General features: G+C 47.4%; 1 protein-coding gene across 2 annotated transcripts in view; it reads left to right on the top strand.

The window, feature by feature from the left end:
• The first annotated feature begins 215 nt into the window (after window positions 1-215).
• LOC141258724 (oocyte zinc finger protein XlCOF7.1-like) overlaps window positions 216-22,845 on the top strand; it is a 170,953-nt gene continuing 148,323 nt past the window's right edge. Inside the window, exon 1 of one of the 2 annotated variants that reach the window (XM_073673771.1) lies at window positions 216-379. In XM_073673771.1, coding sequence (XP_073529872.1) covers window positions 288-379 — 92 coding nt within the window. In that variant the 5' untranslated portion in view covers window positions 216-287. Of the gene's footprint in view, window positions 397-22,845 lie in introns of both variants that reach the window. The other variant, XM_073673772.1, reaches the window with a different exon arrangement.

Raw genomic sequence — 22,845 nt, 5'->3', positions numbered from 1 at the left:
TTATCTGGTGACAGTCGCAGCTCCGGAGTCGGGGGTCGCTGTCACCATCACACTGCTCCGAGTAACAAGAGGCCAGAACCACAACTCATCCGGCAGAAACCATCAGCAGGAGGGAAAAGGCGGGAACCTGAGCCCCGCCCACTGCGACTGTCACGTGCTCTGACACTGTCACGTGCTCTGACGTCAACACAGGTCCTTTACTGAAGCTCACGCCGAGCTAAGCCACACCCCATAGTGTCGCATGTTGCTGACGTAACCACAGGTCCTTCAGCTGTTGCAGTGTGTGCATGTTGTTGTCTCTGGTGTCAGCCGTTCTACTGCATTGTACACACACGGCCCCGACCCCTGCGGTGTTATGTGGCGGTGACTGCAGTATAAGGTGACGTGTAATCCGAGGTATGCTATGGTAAAGGTCCTGTGCAGACGCTGCGTTTCCTGCACAAAGGGAAAGATATGCGGCTCCTCTGTGATTCTCTTTTCCTGTGGATTTTCTCTCTGATCGGTTCTCTGTGACGTTCGGTGTCTTTTGCTGTGGATTTTCTCTCTGATCGGTTCTCTGTGACGTTCGGTGTCTTTTGCTGTGGATTTTCCCTCTGATCGGTTCTCTGTGACGTTCGGTGTCTTTTGCTGTGGATTTTCTCTCTGATCGGTTCTATGTGTCGTTCGGTGTCTTTTGCTGTGGATTTTCCCTCTGATCGGTTCTCTGTGACGTTCGGTGTCTTTTCCTGTGGATTTTCCCTCTGATCGGTTCTCTGTGACGTTCGGTGTCTTTTCCTGTGGATTTTCTCTCTGATCGGTTCTCTGTGACGTTCGGTGGCTTTTGCTGTGGATTTTCTCTCTGATCGGTTCTCTGTGACGTTCGGTGGCTTTTGCTGTGGATTTTCTCTCTGATCGGTTCTCTGTGTCGTTCGGTGTCTTTTGCTGTGGATTTTCTCTCTGATCGGTTCTATGTGACGTTCGGTGTCTTTTGCTGTGGATTTTCCCTCTGATCGGTTCTCTGTGACGTTCGGTGGCTTTTGCTGTGGATTTTCCCTCTGATCGGTTCTATGTGACGTTCGGTGTCTTTTGCTGTGGATTTTCTCTCTGATCGGTTCTCTGTGATGTTCGGTGTCTTTTGCTGTGGATTTTCCCTCTGATCGGTTCTCTGTGACGTTCGGTGTCTTTTCCTGTGGATTTTCTCTCTGATCGGTTCTCTGTGACTTTCGGTGTCTTTTTCTGTGGATTTTCTCTCTGATCGGTTCTCTGTGTCGTTCGGTGTCTTTTGCTGTGGATTTTCCCTCTGATCGGTTCTCTGTGACGTTCGGTGTCTTTTGCTGTGGATTTTCCCTCTGATCGGTTCTCTGTGACGTTCGGTGTCTTTTGCTGTGGATTTTCCCTCTGATCGGTTCTCTGTGTTGTTCGGTGTCTTTTGCTGTGGATTTTCCCTCTGATCGGTTCTCTGTGACGTTTGGTGTCTTTTGCTGTGGATTTTCCCTCTGATCGGTTCTCTGTGACGTTCGGTGTCTTTTCCTGTGGATTTTCCCTCTGATCGGTTCTCTGTGTCGTCCGGTGTCTTTTGCTGTGGATTTTCTCTCTGATCGGTTCTCTGTGTCGTTCGGTGTCTTTTGCTGTGGATTTTCCCTCTGATCGGTTCTCTGTGACGTTCGGTGTCTTTTCCTGTGGATTTTCTCTCTGATCGGTTCTCTGTGACTTTCGGTGTCTTTTTCTGTGGATTTTCTCTCTGATCGGTTCTATGTGACGTTCGGTGTCTTTTGCTGTGGATTTTCTCTCTGATCGGTTCTCTGTGACGTTCGGTGGCTTTTGCTGTGGATTTTCTCTCTGATCGGTTCTCTGTGTCGTTCGGTGTCTTTTGCTGTGGATTTTCTCTCTGATCGGTTCTATGTGACGTTCGGTGTCTTTTGCTGTGGATTTTCCCTCTGATCGGTTCTCTGTGACGTTCGGTGGCTTTTGCTGTGGATTTTCCCTCTGATCGGTTCTATGTGACGTTCGGTGTCTTTTGCTGTGGATTTTCTCTCTGATCGGTTCTCTGTGATGTTCGGTGTCTTTTGCTGTGGATTTTCCCTCTGATCGGTTCTCTGTGACGTTCGGTGTCTTTTCCTGTGGATTTTCTCTCTGATCGGTTCTCTGTGACTTTCGGTGTCTTTTTCTGTGGATTTTCTCTCTGATCGGTTCTCTGTGACGTTCGGTGTCTTTTGCTGTGGATTTTCCCTCTGATCGGTTCTCTGTGTTGTTCGGTGTCTTTTGCTGTGGATTTTCCCTCTGATCGGTTCTCTGTGACGTTTGGTGTCTTTTGCTGTGGATTTTCCCTCTGATCGGTTCTCTGTGACGTTCGGTGTCTTTTCCTGTGGATTTTCCCTCTGATCGGTTCTCTGTGTCGTCCGGTGTCTTTTGCTGTGGATTTTCTCTCTGATCGGTTCTCTGTGATGTTCGGTGTCTTTTGCTGTGGATTTTCCCTCTGATCGGTTCTCTGTGTTGTTCGGTGTCTTTTGCTGTGGATTTTCCCTCTGATCGGTTCTCTGTGATGTTCGGTGTCTTTTGCTGTGGATTTTCTCTCTGATCGGTTCTCTGTGACGTTCGGTGTCTTTTGCTGTGGATTTTCTCTCTGATAGGTTCTCTGTGATGTTCGGTGGCTTTTGCTGTGGATTTTCCCTCTGATCGGTTCTCTGTGACGTTCGGTGTCTTTTGCTGTGGATTTTCTCTCTGATCGGTTCTCTGTGACGTTCGGTGTCTTTTGCTGTGGATTTTCTCTCTGATCGGTTCTCTGTGACGTTCGGTGTCTTTTGCTGTGGATTTTCCCTCTGATCGGTTCTCTGTGATGTTCGGTGTCTTTTGCTGTGGATTTTCTCTCTGATCGGTTCTCTGTGACGTTCGGTGGCTTTTGCTGTGGATTTTCCCTCTGATCGGTTCTCTGTGACGTTCGGTGTCTTTTGCTGTGGATTTTCTCTCTGATCGGTTCTCTGTGACGTTCGGTGTCTTTTGCTGTGGATTTTCCCTCTGATCGGTTCACTGTGACGTTCGGTGTCTTTTGCTGTGGATTTTCCCTCTGATCGGTTCTCTGTGACGTTCGGTGGCTTTTGCTGTGGATTTTCCCTCTGATCGGTTCTCTGTGACGTTCGGTGTCTTTTGCTGTGGATTTTCCCTCTGATCGGTTCTCTGTGACGTTCGGTGTCTTTTGCTGTGGATTTTCCCTCTGATCGGTTCTCTGTGTCTTTTGCTGTGGATTTTCCCTCTGATCGGTTCTCTGTGTCGTCCGGTGACTTTTGCTGGGGATTTTCTCTCTGATCGGTTCTCTGACGTTCGGTGGCTTTTGCTGTGGATTTTCTCTCTGATCGGTTCTCTGTGTCGTTCGGTGTCTTTTGCTGTGGATTTTCCCTCTGATCGGTTCTCTGTGACGTTCGGTGACTTTTGCTGTGGATTTTCCCTCTGATCGGTTCTCTGTGACGTTCGGTGGCTTTTGCTGTGGATTTTCTCTCTGATCGGTTCTCTGTGACGTTCGGTGTCTTTTGCTGTGGATTTTCTCTCTGATCGGTTCTCTGTGACGTTCGGTGTCTTTTGCTGTGGATTTTCTTTCTGATCGGTTCTCTGTGACGTTCTGTGACTTTTGCTGGGGATTTTCCCTCTGATCGGTTCTCTGTGACGTTCGGTGGCTTTTGCTGTGGATTTTCTCTCTGATCGGTTCTCTGTGACGTTCGGTGTCTTTTGCTGTGGATTTTCTCTCTGATCGGTTCTCTGTGACGTTCGGTGTCTTTTGCTGTGGATTTTCTTTCTGATCGGTTCTCTGTGACGTTCTGTGACTTTTGCTGGGGATTTTCCCTCTGATCGGTTCTCTGTGACGTTCGTTGTCTTTTGCTGTGGATTTTCCCTCTGATCGGTTCTCTGTGACGTTCTGTGACTTTTGCTGGGGATTTTCCCTTTGATCGGTTCTCTGTGTTGTTCGGTGTCTTTTGCTGGGGATTTTCCCTCTGATCGGTTCTCTGTGACGTTCGGTGTCTTTTGCTGTGGATTTTCTCTCTGATCGGTTCTCTGTGACGTTCGGTGTCTTTTGCTGTGGATTTTCTCTCTGATCGGTTCTCTGTGACTTTCGGTGTCTTTTGCTGTGGATTTTCTCTCTGATCGGTTCTCTGTCGTTCGGTGGCTGTTGCTGTGGATTTTCCCTCTGATCGGTTCTCTGTGATGTTCGGTGTCTTTTGCTGTGGATTTTCCCTCTGATCGGTTCTCTGTGTCGTTCGGTGTCTTTTGCTGTGGATTTTCCCTCTGATCGGTTCTCTGTGACGTTCGGTGTCTTTTGCTGTGGATTTTCTCTCTGATAGGTTCTCTGTGACGTTAAGTGTCTTTTCCTGTGGATTTTCCCTCTGATCGGTTCTCTGTGACGTTCGGTGTCTTTTGCTGTGGATTTTCTCTCTGATCGGTTCTCTGTGACTTTCGGTGTCTTTTGCTGTGGATTTACCCTCTGATCGGTTATCTGTGTTGTTCGGTGTCTTTTGCTGTGGATTTTCTCTCTGATCGGTTCTCTGTGTTGTTCGGTGTCTTTTGCTGTGGATTTTCTCTCTGATCGGTTCTCTGTGTCGTTCGGTGTCTTTTGCTGTGGATTTTCTCTCTGATCGGTTCTCTGTGACTTTCGGTGTCTTTTGCTGTGGATTTTCCCTCTGATCGGTTCTCTGTGTTGTTCGGTGTCTTTTGCTGTGGATTTTCCCTCTGATCGGTTCTCTGTGTTGTTCGGTGTCTTTTGCTGTGGATTTTCTCTCTGATCGGTTCTCTGTGTCGTTCGGTGTCTTTTGCTGTGGATTTTCTCTCTGATCGGTTCTCTGTGACGTTCGGTGGCTTTTGCTGTGGATTTTCTCTCTGATCGGTTCTCTGTGACGTTCGGTGGCTTTTGCTGTGGATTTTCTCTCTGATCGGTTCTCTGTGTCGTTCGGTGTCTTTTGCTGTGGATTTTCCCTCTGATCGGTTCTCTGTGACGTTCGGTGACTTTTGCTGTGGATTTTCCCTCTGATCGGTTCTCTGTGACGTTCGGTGACTTTTGCTGTGGATTTTCTCTCTGATCGGTTCTCTGTGACGTTCGGTGTCTTTTGCTATGGATTTTCTCTCTGATCGGTTCTCTGTGTCGTCCGGTGTCTTTTGCTGTGGATTTCCCTCTGATCGGTTCTCTGTGTCGTTCGGTGACTTTTGCTGTGGATTTTCCCTCTGATCGGTTCTCTGTGACGTTCGGTGTCTTTTGCTGTGGATTTTCTCTCTGATCGGTTCTCTGTGTCGTTCGGTGTCTTTTGCTGTGGATTTCCCTCTGATCGGTTCTCTGTGACGTTCGGTGTCTTTTGCTGTGGATTTTCTCTCTGATCGGTTCTCTGTGACGTTCGGTGACTTTTGCTGTGGATTTTCCCTCTGATCGGTTCTCTGTGACGTTCGGTGTCTTTTGCTGTGGATTTTCCCTCTGATCGGTTCTCTGTGTTGTTCGGTGTCTTTTGCTGTGGATTTTCCCTCTGATCGGTTCTCTGTGTTGTTCGGTGTCTTTTGCTGTGGATTTTCCCTCTGATCGGTTCTCTGTGACGTTCGGTGTCTTTTGCTGTGGATTTTCCCTCTGATCGGTTCTCTGTGACATTCGTTGTCTTTTGCTGTGGATTTTCCCTCTGATCGGTTCTATGTGACGTTCAGTGTCTTTTGCTGTGGATTTTCTCTCTGATCGGTTCTCTGTGACTTTCGGTGTCTTTTGCTATGGATTTTCCCTCTGATCGGTTCTCTGTGTTTTCCGGTGTCTTTTGCTGTGGATTTTCCCTCTGATCGGTTCTCTGTGACGTTCGGTGTCTTTTGCTGTGGATTTTCCCTCTGATCGGTTCTCTGTGACGTTCGGTGTCTTTTGCTGTGGATTTTCTCTCTGATCGGTTCTCTGTGACGTTCGGTGTCTTTTGCTGTGGATTTTCTCTCTGATCGGTTCTCTGTGACGTTCAGTGTCTTTTGCTGTGGATTTTCTCTCAGATCGGTTCTCTGTGACGTTCGTTGTCTTTTGCTGTGGATTTTCCCTCTGATCGGTTCTCTGTGACGTTCGTTGTCTTTTGCTGTGGATTTTCCCTCTGATCGGTTCTCTGTGTCGTTCGGTGTCTTTTGCTGTGGATTTTCCCTCTGATCGGTTCTCTGTGACGTTCGGTGTCTTTTGCTGTGGATTTTCTCTCTGATCGGTTCTCTGTGACGTTCGGTGGATTTTCCCTCTGATCGGTTCTCTGTGACGTTCGGTGTCTTTTGCTGTGCATTTTCCCTCTGATCGGTTCTCTGTGACGTTCGGTGTTTTTTGCTGTGGATTTTCCCTCTGATCGGTTCTCTGTGACGTTCGGTGTTTTTTGCTGTGGATTTTCCCTCTGATCGGTTCTCTGTGACGTTCGGTGGCTTTTGCTGTGCATTTTCCCTCTGATCGGTTCTCTGTGACGTTCGGTGGCTTTTGCTGTAGATTTTCCCTCTGATCGGTTCTCTGTGACGTTCGGTGTCTTTTGCTGTGGATTTTCTCTCTGATCGGTTCTCTTTGACGTTCGGTCTCTTTTGCTGTGGATTTTCTCTCTGATCGGTTCTCTGTGACGTTCGGTGTCTTTTGCTGTGGATTTTCCCTCTGATCGGTTCTCTGTGTCGTTCGGTGTCTTTTGCTGTGGATTTTCCCTCTGATCGGTTCTCTGTGTCGTCCGGTGTCTTTTGCTGTGGATTTTCTCTCTGATCGGTTCTCTGTGACGTTCGGTGTCTTTTGCTGTGGATTTTCCCTCTGATCGGTTCTCTGTGTTGTTCGGTGTCTTTTGCTGTGGATTTTCCCTCTGATCGGTTCTCTGTGACGTTCGTTGTCTTTTGCTGTAGATTTTCCCTCTGATCGGTTCTATGTGACGTTCAGTGTCTTTTGCTGTGGATTTTCCCTCTGATCGGTTCTCTGTGACTTTCGGTGGCTTTTGCTGTGGATTTTCTCTCTGATCGGTTCTCTGTGTCGTTCGGTGTCTTTTGCTGTGGATTTTCTCTCTGATCGGTTCTCTGTGACGTTCGGTGGCTTTTGCTGTGGATTTTCTCTCTGAACGGTTCTCTGTGACTTTCGGTGTCTTTTCCTGTGGATTTTCCCTCTGATCGGTTCTCTGTGACTTTCGGTGTCTTTTGCTGTGGATTTTCTCTCTGATCGGTTCTCTGTGTCGTCCGGTGTCTTTTGCTGTGGATTTTCCCTCTGATCGGTTCTCTGTGACGTTCGGTGGCTTTTTGCTGTGGATTTTCCCTCTGATCGGTTCACTGTGACGTTCGTTGTCTTTTGCTGTGGATTTTCTCTCTGATCGGTTCTCTGTGTTTTCCGGTGTCTATTGCTGTGGATTTTCCCTCTGATCGGTTCTCTGTGACGTTCGGTGTCTTTTGCTGTGGATTTTCCTTCTGATCGGTTCTCTGTGTTTTCCGGTGTCTTTTGCTGTGGATTTTCCCTCTGATCGGTTCTCTGTGACGTTCGGTGTCTTTTGCTGTGGATTTTCTCTCTGATCGGTTCTCTGTGACGTTCAGTGTCTTTTCCTGTGGATTTTCCCTCTGATCGGTTCTCTGTGACGTTCGGTGTCTTTTGCTGTGGATTTTCTCTCTGATCGGTTCTCTGTGACTTTCGGTGTCTTTTGCTGTGGATTTTCTCTCTGATCGGTTCTCTGTGTCGTCCGGTGTCTTTTGCTGTGGATTTTCCCTCTGATCGGTTCTCTGTGACGTTTGGTGACTTTTGCTGTGGATTTTCCCTCTGATCGGTTCACTGTGACGTTCGTTGTCTTTTGCTGTGGATTTTCTCTCTGATCGGTTCTCTGTGACGTTCGTTGTCTTTTGCTGTGGATTTTCCCTCTGATCGGTTCTCTGTGTCGTTCGGTGTCTTTTGCTGTGGATTTTCCCTCTGATCGGTTCTCTGTGACGTTCGGTGTCTTTTGCTGTGGATTTTCTCTCTGATCGGTTCTCTGTGACGTTCGGTGGCTTTTGCGGTGGATTTTCTCTCTGATCGGTTCTCTGTGACGTTCGGTGGATTTTCCCTCTGATCGGTTCTCTGTGACGTTCGGTGTCTTTTGCTGTGGCTTTTCTCTCTGATCGGTTCTCTGTGACGTTCGGTGTTTTTTGCTGTGGATTTTCCCTCTGATCGGTTCTCTGTGACGTTCGGTGGCTTTTGCTGTGGATTTTCCCTCTGATCGGTTCTCTGTGACGTTCGGTGGCTTTTGCTGTAGATTTTCCCTCTGATCGGTTCTATGTGACGTTCGGTGTCTTTTGCTGTGGATTTTCTCTCTGATCGGTTCTCTGTGACGTTCGGTGTCTTTTGCTGTGGATTTTCTCTCTGATCGGTTCTCTTTGACGTTCGGTCTCTTTTGCTGTGGATTTTCCCTCTGATCGGTTCTCTGTGACGTTCGGTGTCTTTTGCTGTGGATTTTCCCTCTGATCGGTTCTCTGTGTCGTTCGGTGTCTTTTGCTGTGGATTTTCCCTCTGATCGGTTCTCTGTGTCGTCCGGTGTCTTTTGCTGTGGATTTTCTCTCTGATCGGTTCTCTGTGTTGTTCGGTGTCTTTTGCTGTGGATTTTCCCTCTGATCGGTTCTCTGTAACGTTCGGTGTCTTTTGCTGTGGATTTTCCCTCTGATCGGTTCTCTGTGACTTTTGCTGTGGATTTTCTCTCTGATCGGTTCTCTGTGACGTTCGGTGTCTTTTGCTGTGGATTTTCCCTCTGATCGGTTCTCTATGACGTTCGGTGGCTTTTGCTGTGGATTTTCCCTCTGATCGGTTCTCTGTGACGTTCGGTGGCTTTTGCTGTGGATTTTCCCTCTGATCGGTTCTATGTGACGTTCGGTGTCTTTTGCTGTAGATTTTCCCTCTGATCGGTTCTATGTGACGTTCGGTGTCTTTTGCTGTGGATTTTCTCTCTGATCGGTTCTCTGTGACGTTCGGTGGCTTTTGCTGTGGATTTTCTCTCTGATCGGTTCTCTGTGACGTTCGGTGTCTTTTGCTGTGGATTTTCTCTCTGATCGGTTCTCTGTGACGTTCGGTCTCTTTTGCTGTGGATTTTCTCTCTGATCGGTTCTCTGTGACGTTCGGTCTCTTTTGCTGTGGATTTTCCCTCTGATCGGTTCTCTGTGACGTTCGGTGTCTTTTGCTGTGGATTTTCCCTCTGATCGGTTCTCTGTGACGTTCGGTGGCTTTTGCTGTGGATTTTCTCTCTGATCGGTTCTCTGTGACGTTCGGTGGCTTTTGCTGTGGATTTTCTCTCTGATCGGTTCTCTGTGACGTTCGGTGGCTTTTGCTGTGGATTTTCCCTCTGATCGGTTCTCTGTGACGTTCGGAGGCTGTTGCTGTGGATTTTCCCTCTGATCGGTTCTCTGTGTTGTTCGGTGTCTTTTGCTGTGGATTTTCCCTCTGATCGGTTCTCTGTGTCGTTCGGTGTCTTTTGCTGTGGATTTTCCCTCTGATCGGTTCTCTGTGTTGTCCGGTGTCTTTTGCTGTGGATTTTCTCTCTGATCGGTTCTCTGTTTTGTTCGGTGTCTTTTGCTGTGGATTTTCCCTCTGATCGGTTCTCTGTGACGTTCGGTGTCTTTTGCTGTGGATTTTCCCTCTGATCGGTTCTCTGTGACGTTCGGTGTCTTTTGCTGTGGATTTTCCCTCTGATCGGTTCTCTGTGACGTTCGGTGACTTTTGCTGTGGATTTTCCCTCTGATCGGTTCTCTGTGTCGTCCGGTGTCTTTTGCTGTGGATTTTCCCTCTGACCGATTCTCTGTGACGTTCGGTGTCTTTTGCTGTGGATTTTCTCTCTGATCGGTTCTCTGTGACGTTCGGTGGCTTTTGCTGTGGATTTTCTCTCTGATCGGTTCTCTGTGACGTTCGGTGGCTTTTGCGGTGGATTTTCTCTCTGATCGGTTCTCTGTGACGTTCGGTGGATTTTCCCTCTGATCGGTTCTCTGTGACGTTCGGTGTCTTTTGCTGTGGCTTTTCTCTCTGATCGGTTCTCTGTGACGTTCGGTGTTTTTTGCTGTGGATTTTCCCTCTGATCGGTTCTCTATGACGTTCGGTGGCTTTTGCTGTGGATTTTCCCTCTGATCGGTTCTCTGTGACGTTCGGTGGCTTTTGCTGTGGATTTTCCCTCTGATCGGTTCTATGTGACGTTCGGTGTCTTTTGCTGTAGATTTTCCCTCTGATCGGTTCTATGTGACGTTCGGTGTCTTTTGCTGTGGATTTTCTCTCTGATCGGTTCTCTGTGACGTTCGGTGGCTTTTGCTGTGGATTTTCTCTCTGATCGGTTCTCTGTGACGTTCGGTGGCTTTTGCTGTGGATTTTCTCTCTGATCGGTTCTCTGTGACGTTCGGTCTCTTTTGCTGTGGATTTTCTCTCTGATCGGTTCTCTGTGACGTTCGGTCTCTTTTGCTGTGGATTTTCCCTCTGATCGGTTCTCTGTGACGTTCGGTCTCTTTTGCTGTGGATTTTCCCTCTGATCGGTTCTCTGTGACGTTCGGTGGCTTTTGCTGTGGATTTTCTCTCTGATAGGTTCTCTGTGACGTTCGGTGTGTTTGCTGTGGATTTTCTCTCTGATCGGTTCTCTGTGACGTTCGGTGTCTTTTGCTGTGGATTTTCCCTCTGATCGGTTCTCTGTGACGTTCGGTGGCTGTTGCTGTGGATTTTCCCTCTGATCGGTTCTCTGTGTTGTTCGGTGTCTTTTGCTGTGGATTTTCCCTCTGATCGGTTCTCTGTGTCGTTCGGTGTCTTTTGCTGTGGATTTTCCCTCTGATCGGTTCTCTGTGTTGTCCGGTGTCTTTTGCTGTGGATTTTCTCTCTGATCGGTTCTCTGTTTTGTTCGGTGTCTTTTGCTGTGGATTTTCCCTCTGATCGGTTCTCTGTGACGTTCGGTGTCTTTTGCTGTGGATTTTCCCTCTGATCGGTTCTCTGTGACGTTCGGTGTCTTTTGCTGTGGATTTTCCCTCTGATCGGTTCTCTGTGACGTTCGGTGACTTTTGCTGTGGATTTTCCCTCTGATCGGTTCTCTGTGACGTTCGGTGACTTTTGCTGTGGATTTTCCCTCTGATCGGTTCTCTGTGTCGTCCGGTGTCTTTTGCTGTGGATTTTCCCTCTGATCGGTTCTCTGTGTCGTCCGGTGTCTTTTGCTGTGGATTTTCCCTCTGACCGGTTCTCTGTGACGTTCGGTGTCTTTTGCTGTGGATTTTCTCTCTGATCGGTTCTCTGTGACGTTCGGTGGCTTTTGCTGTGGATTTTCTCTCTGATCGGTTCTCTGTGACGTTCGGTGGCTTTTGCGGTGGATTTTCTCTCTGATCAGTTCTCTGTGTTGTTCGGTGTCTTTTGCTGTGGCTTTTCTCTCTGATCGGTTCTCTGTGACGTTCGGTGTTTTTTGCTGTGGATTTTCCCTCTGATCGGTTCTCTGTGACGTTCGGTGGCTTTTGCTGTGGATTTTCCCTCTGATCGGTTCTCTGTGACGTTCGGTGGCTTTTGCTGTAGATTTTCCCTCTGATCGGTTCTCTGTGTCGTTCGGTGTTTTTTGCTGTGGATTTTCCCTCTGATCGGTTCTCTGTGACGTTCGGTGTCTTTTGCTGTGGATTTTCTCTCTGATCGGTTCTCTGTTTTGTTCGGTGTCTTTTGCTGTGGATTTTCCCTCTGATCGGTTCTCTGTGACGTTCGGTGTCTTTTGCTGTGGATTTTCCCTCTGATCGGTTCTCTGTGACGTTTGGTGTCTTTTGCTGTGGATTTTCCCTCTGATCGGTTCTCTGTGACGTTCGGTTACTTTTGCTGTGGATTTTCCCTCTGATCGGTTCTCTGTGTCGTCCGGTGTCTTTTGCTGTGGATTTTCCCTCTGATCGGTTCTCTGTGACGTTCGGTGTCTTTTGCTGTGGATTTTCTCTCTGATCGGTTCTCTGTGACGTTCGGTGGCTTTTGCGGTGGATTTTCTCTCTGATTGGTTCTCTGTGACGTTCGGTGGATTTTCCCTCTGATCGGTTCTCTGTGACGTTCGGTGTCTTTTGCTCTGGCTTTTCTCTCTGATCGGTTCTCTGTGACGTTCGGTGTTTTTTGCTGTGGATTTTCCCTCTGATCGGTTCTCTGTGACGTTCGGTGGCTTTTGCTGTGGATTTTCCCTCTGATCGGTTCTCTGTGACGTTCGATGTCTTTTGCTGTGGATTTTCCTCTGATCGGTTCTCTGTAACTTTCGGTGTCTTTTGCTGTGGATTTTCCCTCTGATCGGTTCTCTGTGACGTTCGGTGTCTTTTGCTGTGGATTTTCTCTCTGATCGGTTCTCTGTGACTTTCGGTGTCTTTTGCTGTGGATTTTCCTTCTGATCGGTTCTCTGTGTTTTCCGGTGTCTTTTGCTGTGGATTTTCCCTCTGATCGGTTCTCTGTGACGTTCGGTGTCTATTGCTGTGGATTTTCTCTCTGATCGGTTCTCTGTGACGTTCAGTGTCTTTTCCTGTGGATTTTCCCTCTGATCGGTTCTCTGTGACGTTCGATGTCTTTTGCTGTGGATTTTCTCTCTGATCGGTTCTCTGTGACTTTCGGTGTCTTTTGCTGTGGATTTTCTCTCTGATCGGTTCTCTGTGTCGTCCGGTGTCTTTTGCTGTGGATTTTCCCTCTGATCGGTTCTCTGTGACGTTCGGTGGCTTTTGCTGTGGATTTTCCCCCTGATCGGTTCACTGTGACGTTCGTTGTCTTTTGCTGTGGATTTTCTCTCTGATCGGTTCTCTGTGTTTTCCGGTGTCTTTTGCTGTGGATTTTCCCTCTGATCGGTTCTCTGTAACGTTCGGTGTCTTTTGCTGTGGATTTTCCTTCTGATCGGTTCTCTGTGTTTTCCGGTGTCTTTTGCTGTGGATTTTCTCTCTGATCGGTTCTCTGTGACGTTCAGTGTCTTTTCCTGTGGATTTTCCCTCTGATCGGTTCTCTGTGACGTTCGGTGTCTTTTGCTGTGGATTTTCTCTCTGATCAGTTCTCTGTGTTTTCCGGTGTCTTTTGCTGTGGATTTTCCCTCTGATCGGTTCTCTGTGACGTTCGGTGTCTTTTGCTGTGGATTTTCCTTCTGATCGGTTCTCTGTGTTTTCCGGTGTCTTTTGCTGTGGATTTTCTCTCTGATCGGTTCTCTGTGACGTTCAGTGTCTTTTCCTGTGGATTTTCCCTCTGATCGGTTCTCTGTGACGTTCGGTGTCTTTTGCTGTGGATTTTCTCTCTGATCGGTTCTCTGTGACGTTCAGTGTCTTTTCCTGTGGATTTTCCCTCTGATCGGTTCTCTGTGACGTTCGGTGTCTTTTGCTGTGGATTTTCTCTCTGATCGGTTCTCTGTGTTGTTCGGTGTCTTTTGCTGTGGATTTTCTCTCTGATCGGTTCTCTGTATCGTTCGGTGTCTTTTGCTGTGGATTTTCTCTCTGATCGGTTCTCTGTGACTTTCGGTGTCTTTTGCTGTGGATTTTCCCTCTGATCGGTTCTCTCTGTTGTTCGGTGTCTTTTGCTGTGGATTTTCTCTCTGATCGGTTCTCTGTGTCGTTCCGTGTCTTTTGCTGTGGATTTTCTCTCTGATCGGTTCTCTGTGACGTTCGGTGGCTTTTGCTGTGGATTTTCTCTCTGATCGGTTCTCTGTGACGTTCAGTGGCTTTTGCTGTGGATTTTCTCTCTGATCGGTTCTCTGTGACGTTCAGTGGCTTTTGCTGTGGATTTTCTCTCTGATCGGTTCTCTGTGACGTTCAGTGGCTATTGCTGTGGATTTTCTCTCTGATCGGTTCTCTGTGTCGTTCGGTGTCTTTTCCTGTGGATTTTCCCTCTGATCGGTTCTCTGTGACGTTCGGTGTCTTTTCCTGTGGATTTTCCCTCTGATCGGTTCTCTGTGACGTTCGGTGTCTTTTGCTGTGGATTTTCCCTCTGATCGGTTCTCTGTGACGTTCGGTGTCTTTTGCTGTGGATTTTCCCTCTGATCGGTTCTCTGTGACTTTCGGTGTCTTTTTTTGTGGATTTTCTCTCTGATCGGTTCTCTGTGACTTTCGGTGTCTTTTTTTGTGGATTTTCTCTCTGATCGGTTCTCTGTGACTTTCGGTGTCTTTTGCTGTGGATTTTCCCTCTGATCGGTTCTCTGTGACTTTCGGTGTCTTTTTTTGTGGATTTTCCCTCTGATCGGTTCTCTGTGACTTTCGGTGTCTTTTGCTGTGGATTTTCCCTCTGATCGGTTCTCTGTGACTTTTGGTGTCTTTTGCTGTGGATTTTCTCTCTGATCGGTTTTCTGTGTTGTTCGGTGTCTTTTGCTGTGGATTTTCCCTCTGATCGGTTCTCTGTGACGTTCGGTGTCTTTTGCTGTGGATTTTCCCTCTGATCGGTTCTCTGTGACGTTCGGTGTCTTTTGCTGTGGATTTTCCCTCTGATCGGTTCTCTGTGTCGTTCGGTGTCTTTTGCTGTGGATTTTCCCTCTGATCGGTTCTCTGTGACTTTCGGTGTCTTTTTCTGTGGATTTTCTCTCTGATCGGTTCTCTGTGACGTTCGATGTCTTTTGCTGTGGATTTTCCCTCTGATCGGTTCACTGTGATGGTCGGTGTCTTTTGCTGTGGATTTTCTCTCTGATCGGTTCTCTGTGACGTTCAGTGTCTTTTCCTGTGGATTTTCCCTCTGATCGGTTCTCTGTGACGTTCGGTGTCTTTTGCTGTGGATTTTCTCTCTGATCGGTTCTCTGTGACGTTCAGTGTCTTTTCCTGTGGATTTTCTCTCTGATCGGTTCTCTGTGTTTTCCGGTGTCTTTTGCTGTGGATTTTCCCTCTGATCGGTTCTCTGTGACGTTCGGTGTCTTTTGCTGTGGATTTTCCTTCTGATCGGTTCTCTGTGTTTTCCGGTGTCTTTTGCTGTGGATTTTCTCTCTGATCGGTTCTCTGTGACGTTCAGTGTCTTTTCCTGTGGATTTTCCCTCTGATCGGTTCTCTGTGACATTCGGTGTCTTTTGCTGTGGATTTTCTCTCTGATCGGTTCTCTGTGACGTTCAGTGTCTTTTCCTGTGGATTTTCCCTCTGATCGGTTCTCTGTGACGTTCGGTGTCTTTTGCTGTGGATTTTCTCTCTGATCGGTTCTCTGTGTTGTTCGGTGTCTTTTGCTGTGGATTTTCTCTCTGATCGGTTCTCTGTGTCGTTCGGTGTCTTTTGCTGTGGATTTTCTCTCTGATCGGTTCTCTGTGACTTTCGGTGTCTTTTGCTGTGGATTTTCCCTCTGATCGGTTCTCTCTGTTGTTCGGTGTCTTTTGCTGTGGATTTTCTCTCTGATCGGTTCTCTGTGTCGTTCCGTGTCTTTTGCTGTGGATTTTCTCTCTGATCGGTTCTCTGTGACGTTCGGTGGCTTTTGCTGTGGATTTTCTCTCTGATCGGTTCTCTGTGTCGTTCGGTGTCTTTTCCTGTGGATTTTCCCTCTGATCGGTTCTCTGTGACGTTCGGTGTCTTTTGCTGTGGATTTTCCCTCTGATCGGTTCTCTGTGACGTTCAGTGTCTTTTCCTGTGGATTTTCCCTCTGATCGGTTCTCTGTGACGTTCGGTGTCTTTTGCTGTGGATTTTCCCTCTGATCGGTTCTCTGTGACTTTCGGTGTCTTTTTTTGTGGATTTTCTCTCTGATCGGTTCTCTGTGACTTTCGGTGTCTTTTTTTGTGGATTTTCTCTCTGATCGGTTCTCTGTGACTTTCGGTGTCTTTTGCTGTGGATTTTCCCTCTGATCGGTTCTCTGTGACGTTCGGTGACTTTTGCTGTGGATTTTCCCTCTGATCGGTTCTCTGTGAATTTCGGTGTCTTTTTTTGTGGATTTTCCCTCTGATCGGTTCTCTGTGACTTTCGGTGTCTTTTGCTGTGGATTTTCCCTCTGATCGGTTCTCTGTGACTTTCGGTGTCTTTTGCTGTGGATTTTCTCTCTGATCGGTTCTCTGTGTTGTTCGGTGTCTTTTGCTGTGGATTTTCCCTCTGATCGGTTCTCTGTGACGTTCGGTGTCTTTTGCTGTGGATTTTCCCTCTGATCGGTTCTCTGTGACGTTCGGTGTCTTTTGCTGTGGATTTTCTCTCTGATCGGTTCTCTGTGTCGTTCGGTGTCTTTTTCTGTGGATTTTCTCTCTGATCGGTTCTCTGTGACGTTCGATGTCTTTTGCTGTGGATTTTCCCTCTGATCGGTTCACTGTGATGGTCGGTGTCTTTTGCTGTGTATTTTCTCTCTGATCGGTTCTCTGTGACGTTCGGTGACTTTTGCTGTGGATTTTCCCTCTGATCGGTTCTCTGTGACGTTCGGTGTCTTTTGCTGTGGATTTTCCCTCTGATCCGTTCTCTGTGACGTTCGGTGGCTTTTGCTGTGGATTTTCTCTCCGATCGGTGCTCTGTGTCGTTCTGTGTCTTTTGCTGTGGATTTTCTCTCTGATTGGTTCTCTGTGACGTTCGGTGGATTTTCCCTCTGATCGGTTCTCTGTGACGTTCGGTGGCTTTTGCTGTGGATTTTCCCTCTGATCCGTTCTCTGTGACGTTCGGTGACTTTTGCTGTGGATTTTCTCTCTGATCGGTTCTCTGTGATGTTTGGTGTCTTTTGCTGTGGATTTTCTCTCTGATCGGTTCTCTGTGAGGTTCGGTGTCTTTTGCTGTGGATTTTCTCTCTGATCGGTTCTCTGTGTCGTTCGGTGTCTTTTGCTGTGGATTTTCCCTCTGATCGGTTCTCTGTGATGTTCGGTGTCTTTTGCTGTGGATTTTCTCGCTGATCGGTTCTGTGTGATGTTCGGTGTCTTTTGCTGTGGATTTTCTCTCTGATCGGTTCTCTGTGATGTTCTGTGACTTTTGCTGTGGATTTTCCCTCTGATCGGTTCTCTGTGACGTTCGGTGTCTTTTGCTGTGGATTTTCTCTCTGATCGGTTCTCTGTGACGTTCGGTGACTTTTGCTGTGGATTTTCCCTCTCATCGGTTCTCTGTGACTTTCGGTGTTTTTTTCTGTGGATTTTCTCTCTGATCGGTTCTCTGTGACTTTTACTGTGGATTTTCCCTCTGATCGGTTCTCTGTGTCGTTCGGTGTCTTTTGCTGTGGATTTTCCCTCTGATCGGTTCTCTGTGATGTTCGGTTTCTTTTGCTGTGGATTTTCTCTCTGATCGGTTCTCTGTGACGTTCGGTGTCTTTTGCTGTGGATTTTCTCTCTGATCCGTTCTCTGTGACGTTCTGTGACTTTTGCTGTGGATTTTCCCTCTGGTCGGTTCTCTGTGACGTTCTGTGACTTTTGCTGTGGATTTTCCCTCTGATCGGTTCTCTGTGACGTTCGGTGTCTTTTGCTGTGGATTTTCCCTCTGATCGGTTCTCTGTGACTTTCGGTGTCTTTTGCTGTGGATTTTCTCTCTGATCGGTTCTCTGTGACTTTCGGTGTCTTTTTTTGTGGATTTTCTCTGATCGGTTCTCTGTGACGTTCGGTGACTTTTGCTGTGGATTTTCCCTCTGATCGGTTCTCTGTGACTTTCGGTGTCTTTTTTTGTGGATTTTCCCTCTGATCGGTTCTCTGTGACTTTCGGTGTCTTTTGCTGTGGATTTTCCCTCTGATCGGTTCTCTGTGACTTTCGGTGTCTTTTGCTGTGGATTTTCTCTCTGATCGGTTCTCTGTGTTGTTCGGTGTCTTTTGCTGTGGATTTTCCCTCTGATCGGTTCTCTGTGACGTTCGGTGTCTTTTGCTGTGGATTTTCCCTCTGATCGGTTCTCTGTGACGTTCGGTGTCTTTTGCTGTGGATTTTCCCTCTGATCGGTTCTCTGTGTCGTTCGGTGTCTTTTTCTGTGGATTTTCTCTCTGATCGGTTCTCTGTGACGTTCGATGTCTTTTGCTGTGGATTTTCCCTCTGATCGGTTCACTGTGATGGTCGGTGTCTTTTGCTGTGTATTTTCTCTCTGATCGGTTCTCTGTGACGTTCGGTGACTTTTGCTGTGGATTTTCCCTCTGATCGGTTCTCTGTGACGTTCGGTGTCTTTTGCTGTGGATTTTCCCTCTGATCCGTTCTCTGTGACGTTCGGTGGCTTTTGCTGTGGATTTTCTCTCCGATCGGTGCTCTGTGTCGTTCTGTGTCTTTTGCTGTGGATTTTCTCTCTGATTGGTTCTCTGTGACGTTCGGTGGATTTTCCCTCTGATCGGTTCTCTGTGACGTTCGGTGGCTTTTGCTGTGGATTTTCCCTCTGATCCGTTCTCTGTGACGTTCGGTGACTTTTGCTGTGGATTTTCTCTCTGATCGGTTCTCTGTGATGTTTGGTGTCTTTTGCTGTGGATTTTCTCTCTGATCGGTTCTCTGTGAGGTTCGGTGTCTTTTGCTGTGGATTTTCTCTCTGATCGGTTCTCTGTGAGGTTCGGTGTCTTTTGCTGTGGATTTTCTCTCTGATCGGTTCTCTGTGTCGTTCGGTGTCTTTTGCTGTGGATTTTCCCTCTGATCGGTTCTCTGTGATGTTCGGTGTCTTTTGCTGTGGATTTTCTCGCTGATCGGTTCTGTGTGATGTTCGGTGTCTTTTGCTGTGAATTTTCTCTCTGATCGGTTCTCTGTGTTGTTCGGTGTCTTTTGCTGTGGATTTTCTCTCTGATCGGTTCTCTGTGATGTTCTGTGACTTTTGCTGTGGATTTTCCCTCTGATCGGTTCTCTGTGACGTTCGGTGTCTTTTGCTGTGGATTTTCTCTCTGATCGGTTCTCTGTGACGTTCGGTGACTTTTGCTGTGGATTTTCCCTCTCATCGGTTCTCTGTGACTTTCGGTGTCTTTTTCTGTGGATTTTCTCTCTGATCGGTTCTCTGTGACTTTTACTGTGGATTTTCCCTCTGATCGGTTCTCTGTGTCGTTCGGTGTCTTTTGCTGTGGATTTTCCCTCTGATCGGTTCTCTGTGATGTTCGGTTTCTTTTGCTGTGGATTTTCTCTCTGATCGGTTCTCTGTGACGTTCGGTGTCTTTTGCTGTGGATTTTCTCTCTGATCCGTTCTCTGTGACGTTCTGTGACTTTTGCTGTGGATTTTCCCTCTGGTCGGTTCTCTGTGACGTTCTGTGACTTTTGCTGTGGATTTTCCCTCTGATCGGTTCTCTGTGACGTTCGGTGTCTTTTGCTGTGGATTTTCTCTCTGATCGGTTCTCTGTGACTTTCGGTGTCTTTTTTTGTGGATTTTCTCTGATCGGTTCTCTGTGACGTTCGGTGACTTTTGCTGTGGATTTTCCCTCTGATCGGTTCTCTGTGACGTTCGGTGACTTTTGCTGTGGATTTTCCCTCTGATCGGTTCTCTGTGACTTTCGGTGTCTTTTGCTGTGGATTTTCCCTCTGATCGGTTCTCTGTGACTTTCGGTGTCTTTTGCTGTGGATTTTCCCTCTGATCGGTTCTCTGTGACGTTCGTTGACTTTTGCTGTGGATTTTCCCTCTGATCGGTTCTCTGTGACGTTCGATGTCTTTTGCTGTGGATTTTCCTCTGATCGGTTCTCTGTGACGTTCGATGTCTTTTGCTGTGGATTTTCCTCTGATCGGTTCTCTGTGACGTTCGATGTCTTTTGCTGTGGATTTTCCTCTGATCGGTTCTCTGTGACGTTCGGTGTCTTTTGCTGTGGATTTTCTCTCTGATCGGTTCTCTGTGACTTTCGGTGTCTTTTGCTGTGGATTTTCTCTCTGATCGGTTCTCTGTGTTTTCCGGTGTCTTTTGCTGTGGATTTTCCCTCTGATCGGTTCTCTGTGACGTTCGGTGTCTTTTGCTGTGGATTTTCTCTCTGATCGGTTCTCTGTGACGTTCAGTGTCTTTTCCTGTGGATTTTCCCTCTGATCGGTTCTCTGTGACTTTCGGTGTCTTTTGCTGTGGATTTTCTCTCTGATCGGTTCTCTGTGTCGTCCGGTGTCTTTTGCTGTGGATTTTCCCTCTGATCGGTTCTCTGTGACGTTCGGTGGCTTTTGCTGTGGATTTTCTCTCTGATCGGTTCACTGTGACGTTCGTTGTCTTTTGCTGTGGATTTTCTCTCTGATCGGTTCTCTGTGTTTTCCGGTGTCTTTTGCTGTGGATTTTCCCTCTGATCGGTTCTCTGTGACGTTCGGTGTCTTTTGCTGTGGATTTTCCTTCTGATCGGTTCTCTGTGTTTTCCGGTGTCTTTTGCTGTGGATTTTCTCTCTGATCGGTTCTCTGTGACGTTCAGTGTCTTTTCCTGTGGATTTTCCCTCTGATCGGTTCTCTGTGACGTTCGGTGTCTTTTGCTGTGGATTTTCTCTCTGATCGGTTCTCTGTGACGTTCAGTGTCTTTTCCTGTGGATTTTCCCTCTGATCGGTTCTCTGTGACGTTCGGTGTCTTTTGCTGTGGATTTTCTCTCTGATCGGTTCTCTGTGACTTTCGGTGTCTTTTGCTGTGGATTTTCTCTCTGATCGGTTCTCTGTGTTGTTCGGTGTCTTTTGCTGTGGATTTTCTCTCTGATCGGTTCTCTGTGTCGTTCGGTGTCTTTTGCTGTGGATTTTCTCTCTGATCGGTTCTCTGTGACTTTCGGTGTCTTTTGCTGTGGATTTTCCCTCTGATCGGTTCTCTGTGTTGTTCGGTGTCTTTTGCTGTGGATTTTCCCTCTGATCGGTTCTCTCTGTTGTTCGGTGTCTTTTGCTGTGGATTTTCTCTCTGATCGGTTCTCTGTGTCGTTCCGTGTCTTTTGCTGTGGATTTTCTCTCTGATCGGTTCTCTGTGACGTTCGGTGGCTTTTGCTGTGGATTTTCTCTCTGATCGGTTCTCTGTGACGTTCGGTGGCTTTTGCTGTGGATTTTCTCTCTGATCGGTTCTCTGTGACGTTCGGTGGCTTTTGCTGTGGATTTTCTCTCTGATCGGTTCTCTGTGACGTTCAGTGTCTTTTCCTGTGGATTTTCCCTCTGATTGGTTCTCTGTGACGTTCGGTGTCTTTTGCTGTGGATTTTCCCTCTGATCGGTTCTCTGTGACTTTCGGTGTCTTTTTTGTGGATTTTCTCTCTGATCGGTTCTCTGTGACTTTCGGTGTCTTTTTTTTGTGGATTTTCTCTCTGATCGGTTCTCTGTGACTTTCGGTGTCTTTTGCTGTGGATTTTCCCTCTGATCGGTTCTCTGTGACGTTCGGTGACTTTTGCTGTGGATTTTCCCTCTGATCGGTTCTCTGTGACTTTCGGTGTCTTTTGCTGTGGATTTTCCCTCTGATCGGTTCTCTGTGACTTTCGGTGTCTTTTGCTGTGGATTTTCCCTCTGATCGGTTCTCTGTGACTTTCGGTGTCTTTTGCTGTGGATTTTCCCTCTGATCGGTTCTCTGTGACTTTCGGTGTCTTTTGCTGTGGATTTTCTCTCTGATCGGTTCTCTGTGTTGTTCGGTGTCTTTTGCTGTGGATTTTCCCTCTGATCGGTTCTCTGTGACGTTCGGTGTCTTTTGCTGTGGATTTTCCCTCTGATCGGTTCTCTGTGACGTTCGGTGTCTTTTTCTGTGGATTTTCCCTCTGATCGGTTCTCTGTGTCGTTCGGTGTCTTTTGCTGTGGATTTTCCCTCTGATCGGTTCTCTGTGACGTTCGGTGTCTTTTGCTGTGGATTTTGTCTCTGATCGGTTCTCTGTGACGTTCGGTGTCTTTTGCTGTGGATTTTCCCTCTGATCGGTTCACTGTGATGGTCGGTGTCTTTTGCTGTGGATTTTCTCTCTGATCGGTTCTCTGTGACGTTCGGTGACTTTTGCTGTGGATTTTCCCTCTGATCGGTTCTCTGTGACGTTCGGTGTCTTTTGCGGTGGATTTTCCCTCTGATCCGTTCTCTGTGACGTTCTGTGTCTTTTGCTGTGGATTTTCTCTCTGATTGGTTCTCTGTGACGTTCGGTGGATTTTCCCTCTGATCGGTTCTCTGTGACGTTCGGTGGCTTTTGCTGTGGATTTTCCCTCTGATCCGTTCTCTGTGACGTTCGGTGACTTTTGCTGTGGATTTTCTCTCTGATCGGTTCTCTGTGATGTTTGGTGTCTTTTGCTGTGGATTTTCTCTCTGATCGGTTCTCTGTGAGGTTCGGTGTCTTTTGCTGTGGATTTTCTCTCTGATCGGTTCTCTGTGAGGTTCGGTGTCTTTTGCTGTGGATTTTCCCTCTGATCGGTTCTCTGTGTCGTTCGGTGTCTTTTGCTGTGGATTTTCCCTCTGATCGGTTCTCTGTGATGTTCGGTGTCTTTTGCTGTGGATTTTCTCGCTGATCGGTTCTCTGTGATGTTCGGTGTCTTTTGCTGTGAATTTTCTCTCTGATCGGTTCTCTGTGACGTTCGGTGTCTTTTGCTGTGGATTTTCCCTCTGATCGGTTCTCTGTGATGTTCGGTGTCTTTTGCTGTGGATTTTCTCGCTGATCGGTTCTCTGTGATGTTCGGTGTCTTTTGCTGTGAATTTTCTCTCTGATCGGTTCTCTGTGACGTTCGGTGTCTTTTGCTGTGGATTTTCTCTCTGATCCGTTCTCTGTGACGTTCTGTGACTTTTGCTGTGGATTTTCCCTCTGGTCGGTTCTCTGTGACGTTCTGTGACTTTTGCTGTGGATTTTCTCTCTGATCGGTTCTCTGTGACTTTCGGTGTCTTTTTTTGTGGATTTTCTCTGATCGGTTCTCTGTGACGTTCGGTGACTTTTGCTGTGGATTTTCCCTCTGATCGGTTCTCTGTGACTTTCGGTGTCTTTTTTTGTGGATTTTCTCTCTGATTGGTTCTCTGTGTCTTTTGCTGTGGATTTTCCCTCTGGTCGGTTCTCTGTGACGTTCGGTGTCTTTTTTTGTGGATTTTCTCTGATCGGTTCTCTGTGACGTTCGGTGACTTTTGCTGTGGATTTTCTCTCTGATCGGTTCTCTGTGTCGTTCGATGTCTTTTGCTGTGGATTTTCTCTCTGATCGGTTCTCTGTGTCGTTCGATGTCTTTTGCTGTGGATTTGCTCTCTGATCGGTTC

The sequence above is a fragment of the Phyllobates terribilis genome, unplaced genomic scaffold (assembly GCF_046119375.1).
Source record: "Phyllobates terribilis strain yellow unplaced genomic scaffold, ASM4611937v1 Scaffold_3__8_contigs__length_932513732, whole genome shotgun sequence".
In the NCBI taxonomy this organism is placed as follows: Eukaryota; Metazoa; Chordata; class Amphibia; order Anura; family Dendrobatidae; genus Phyllobates; species Phyllobates terribilis.
This window is presented reverse-complemented; position numbering and strand designations above follow the sequence as displayed.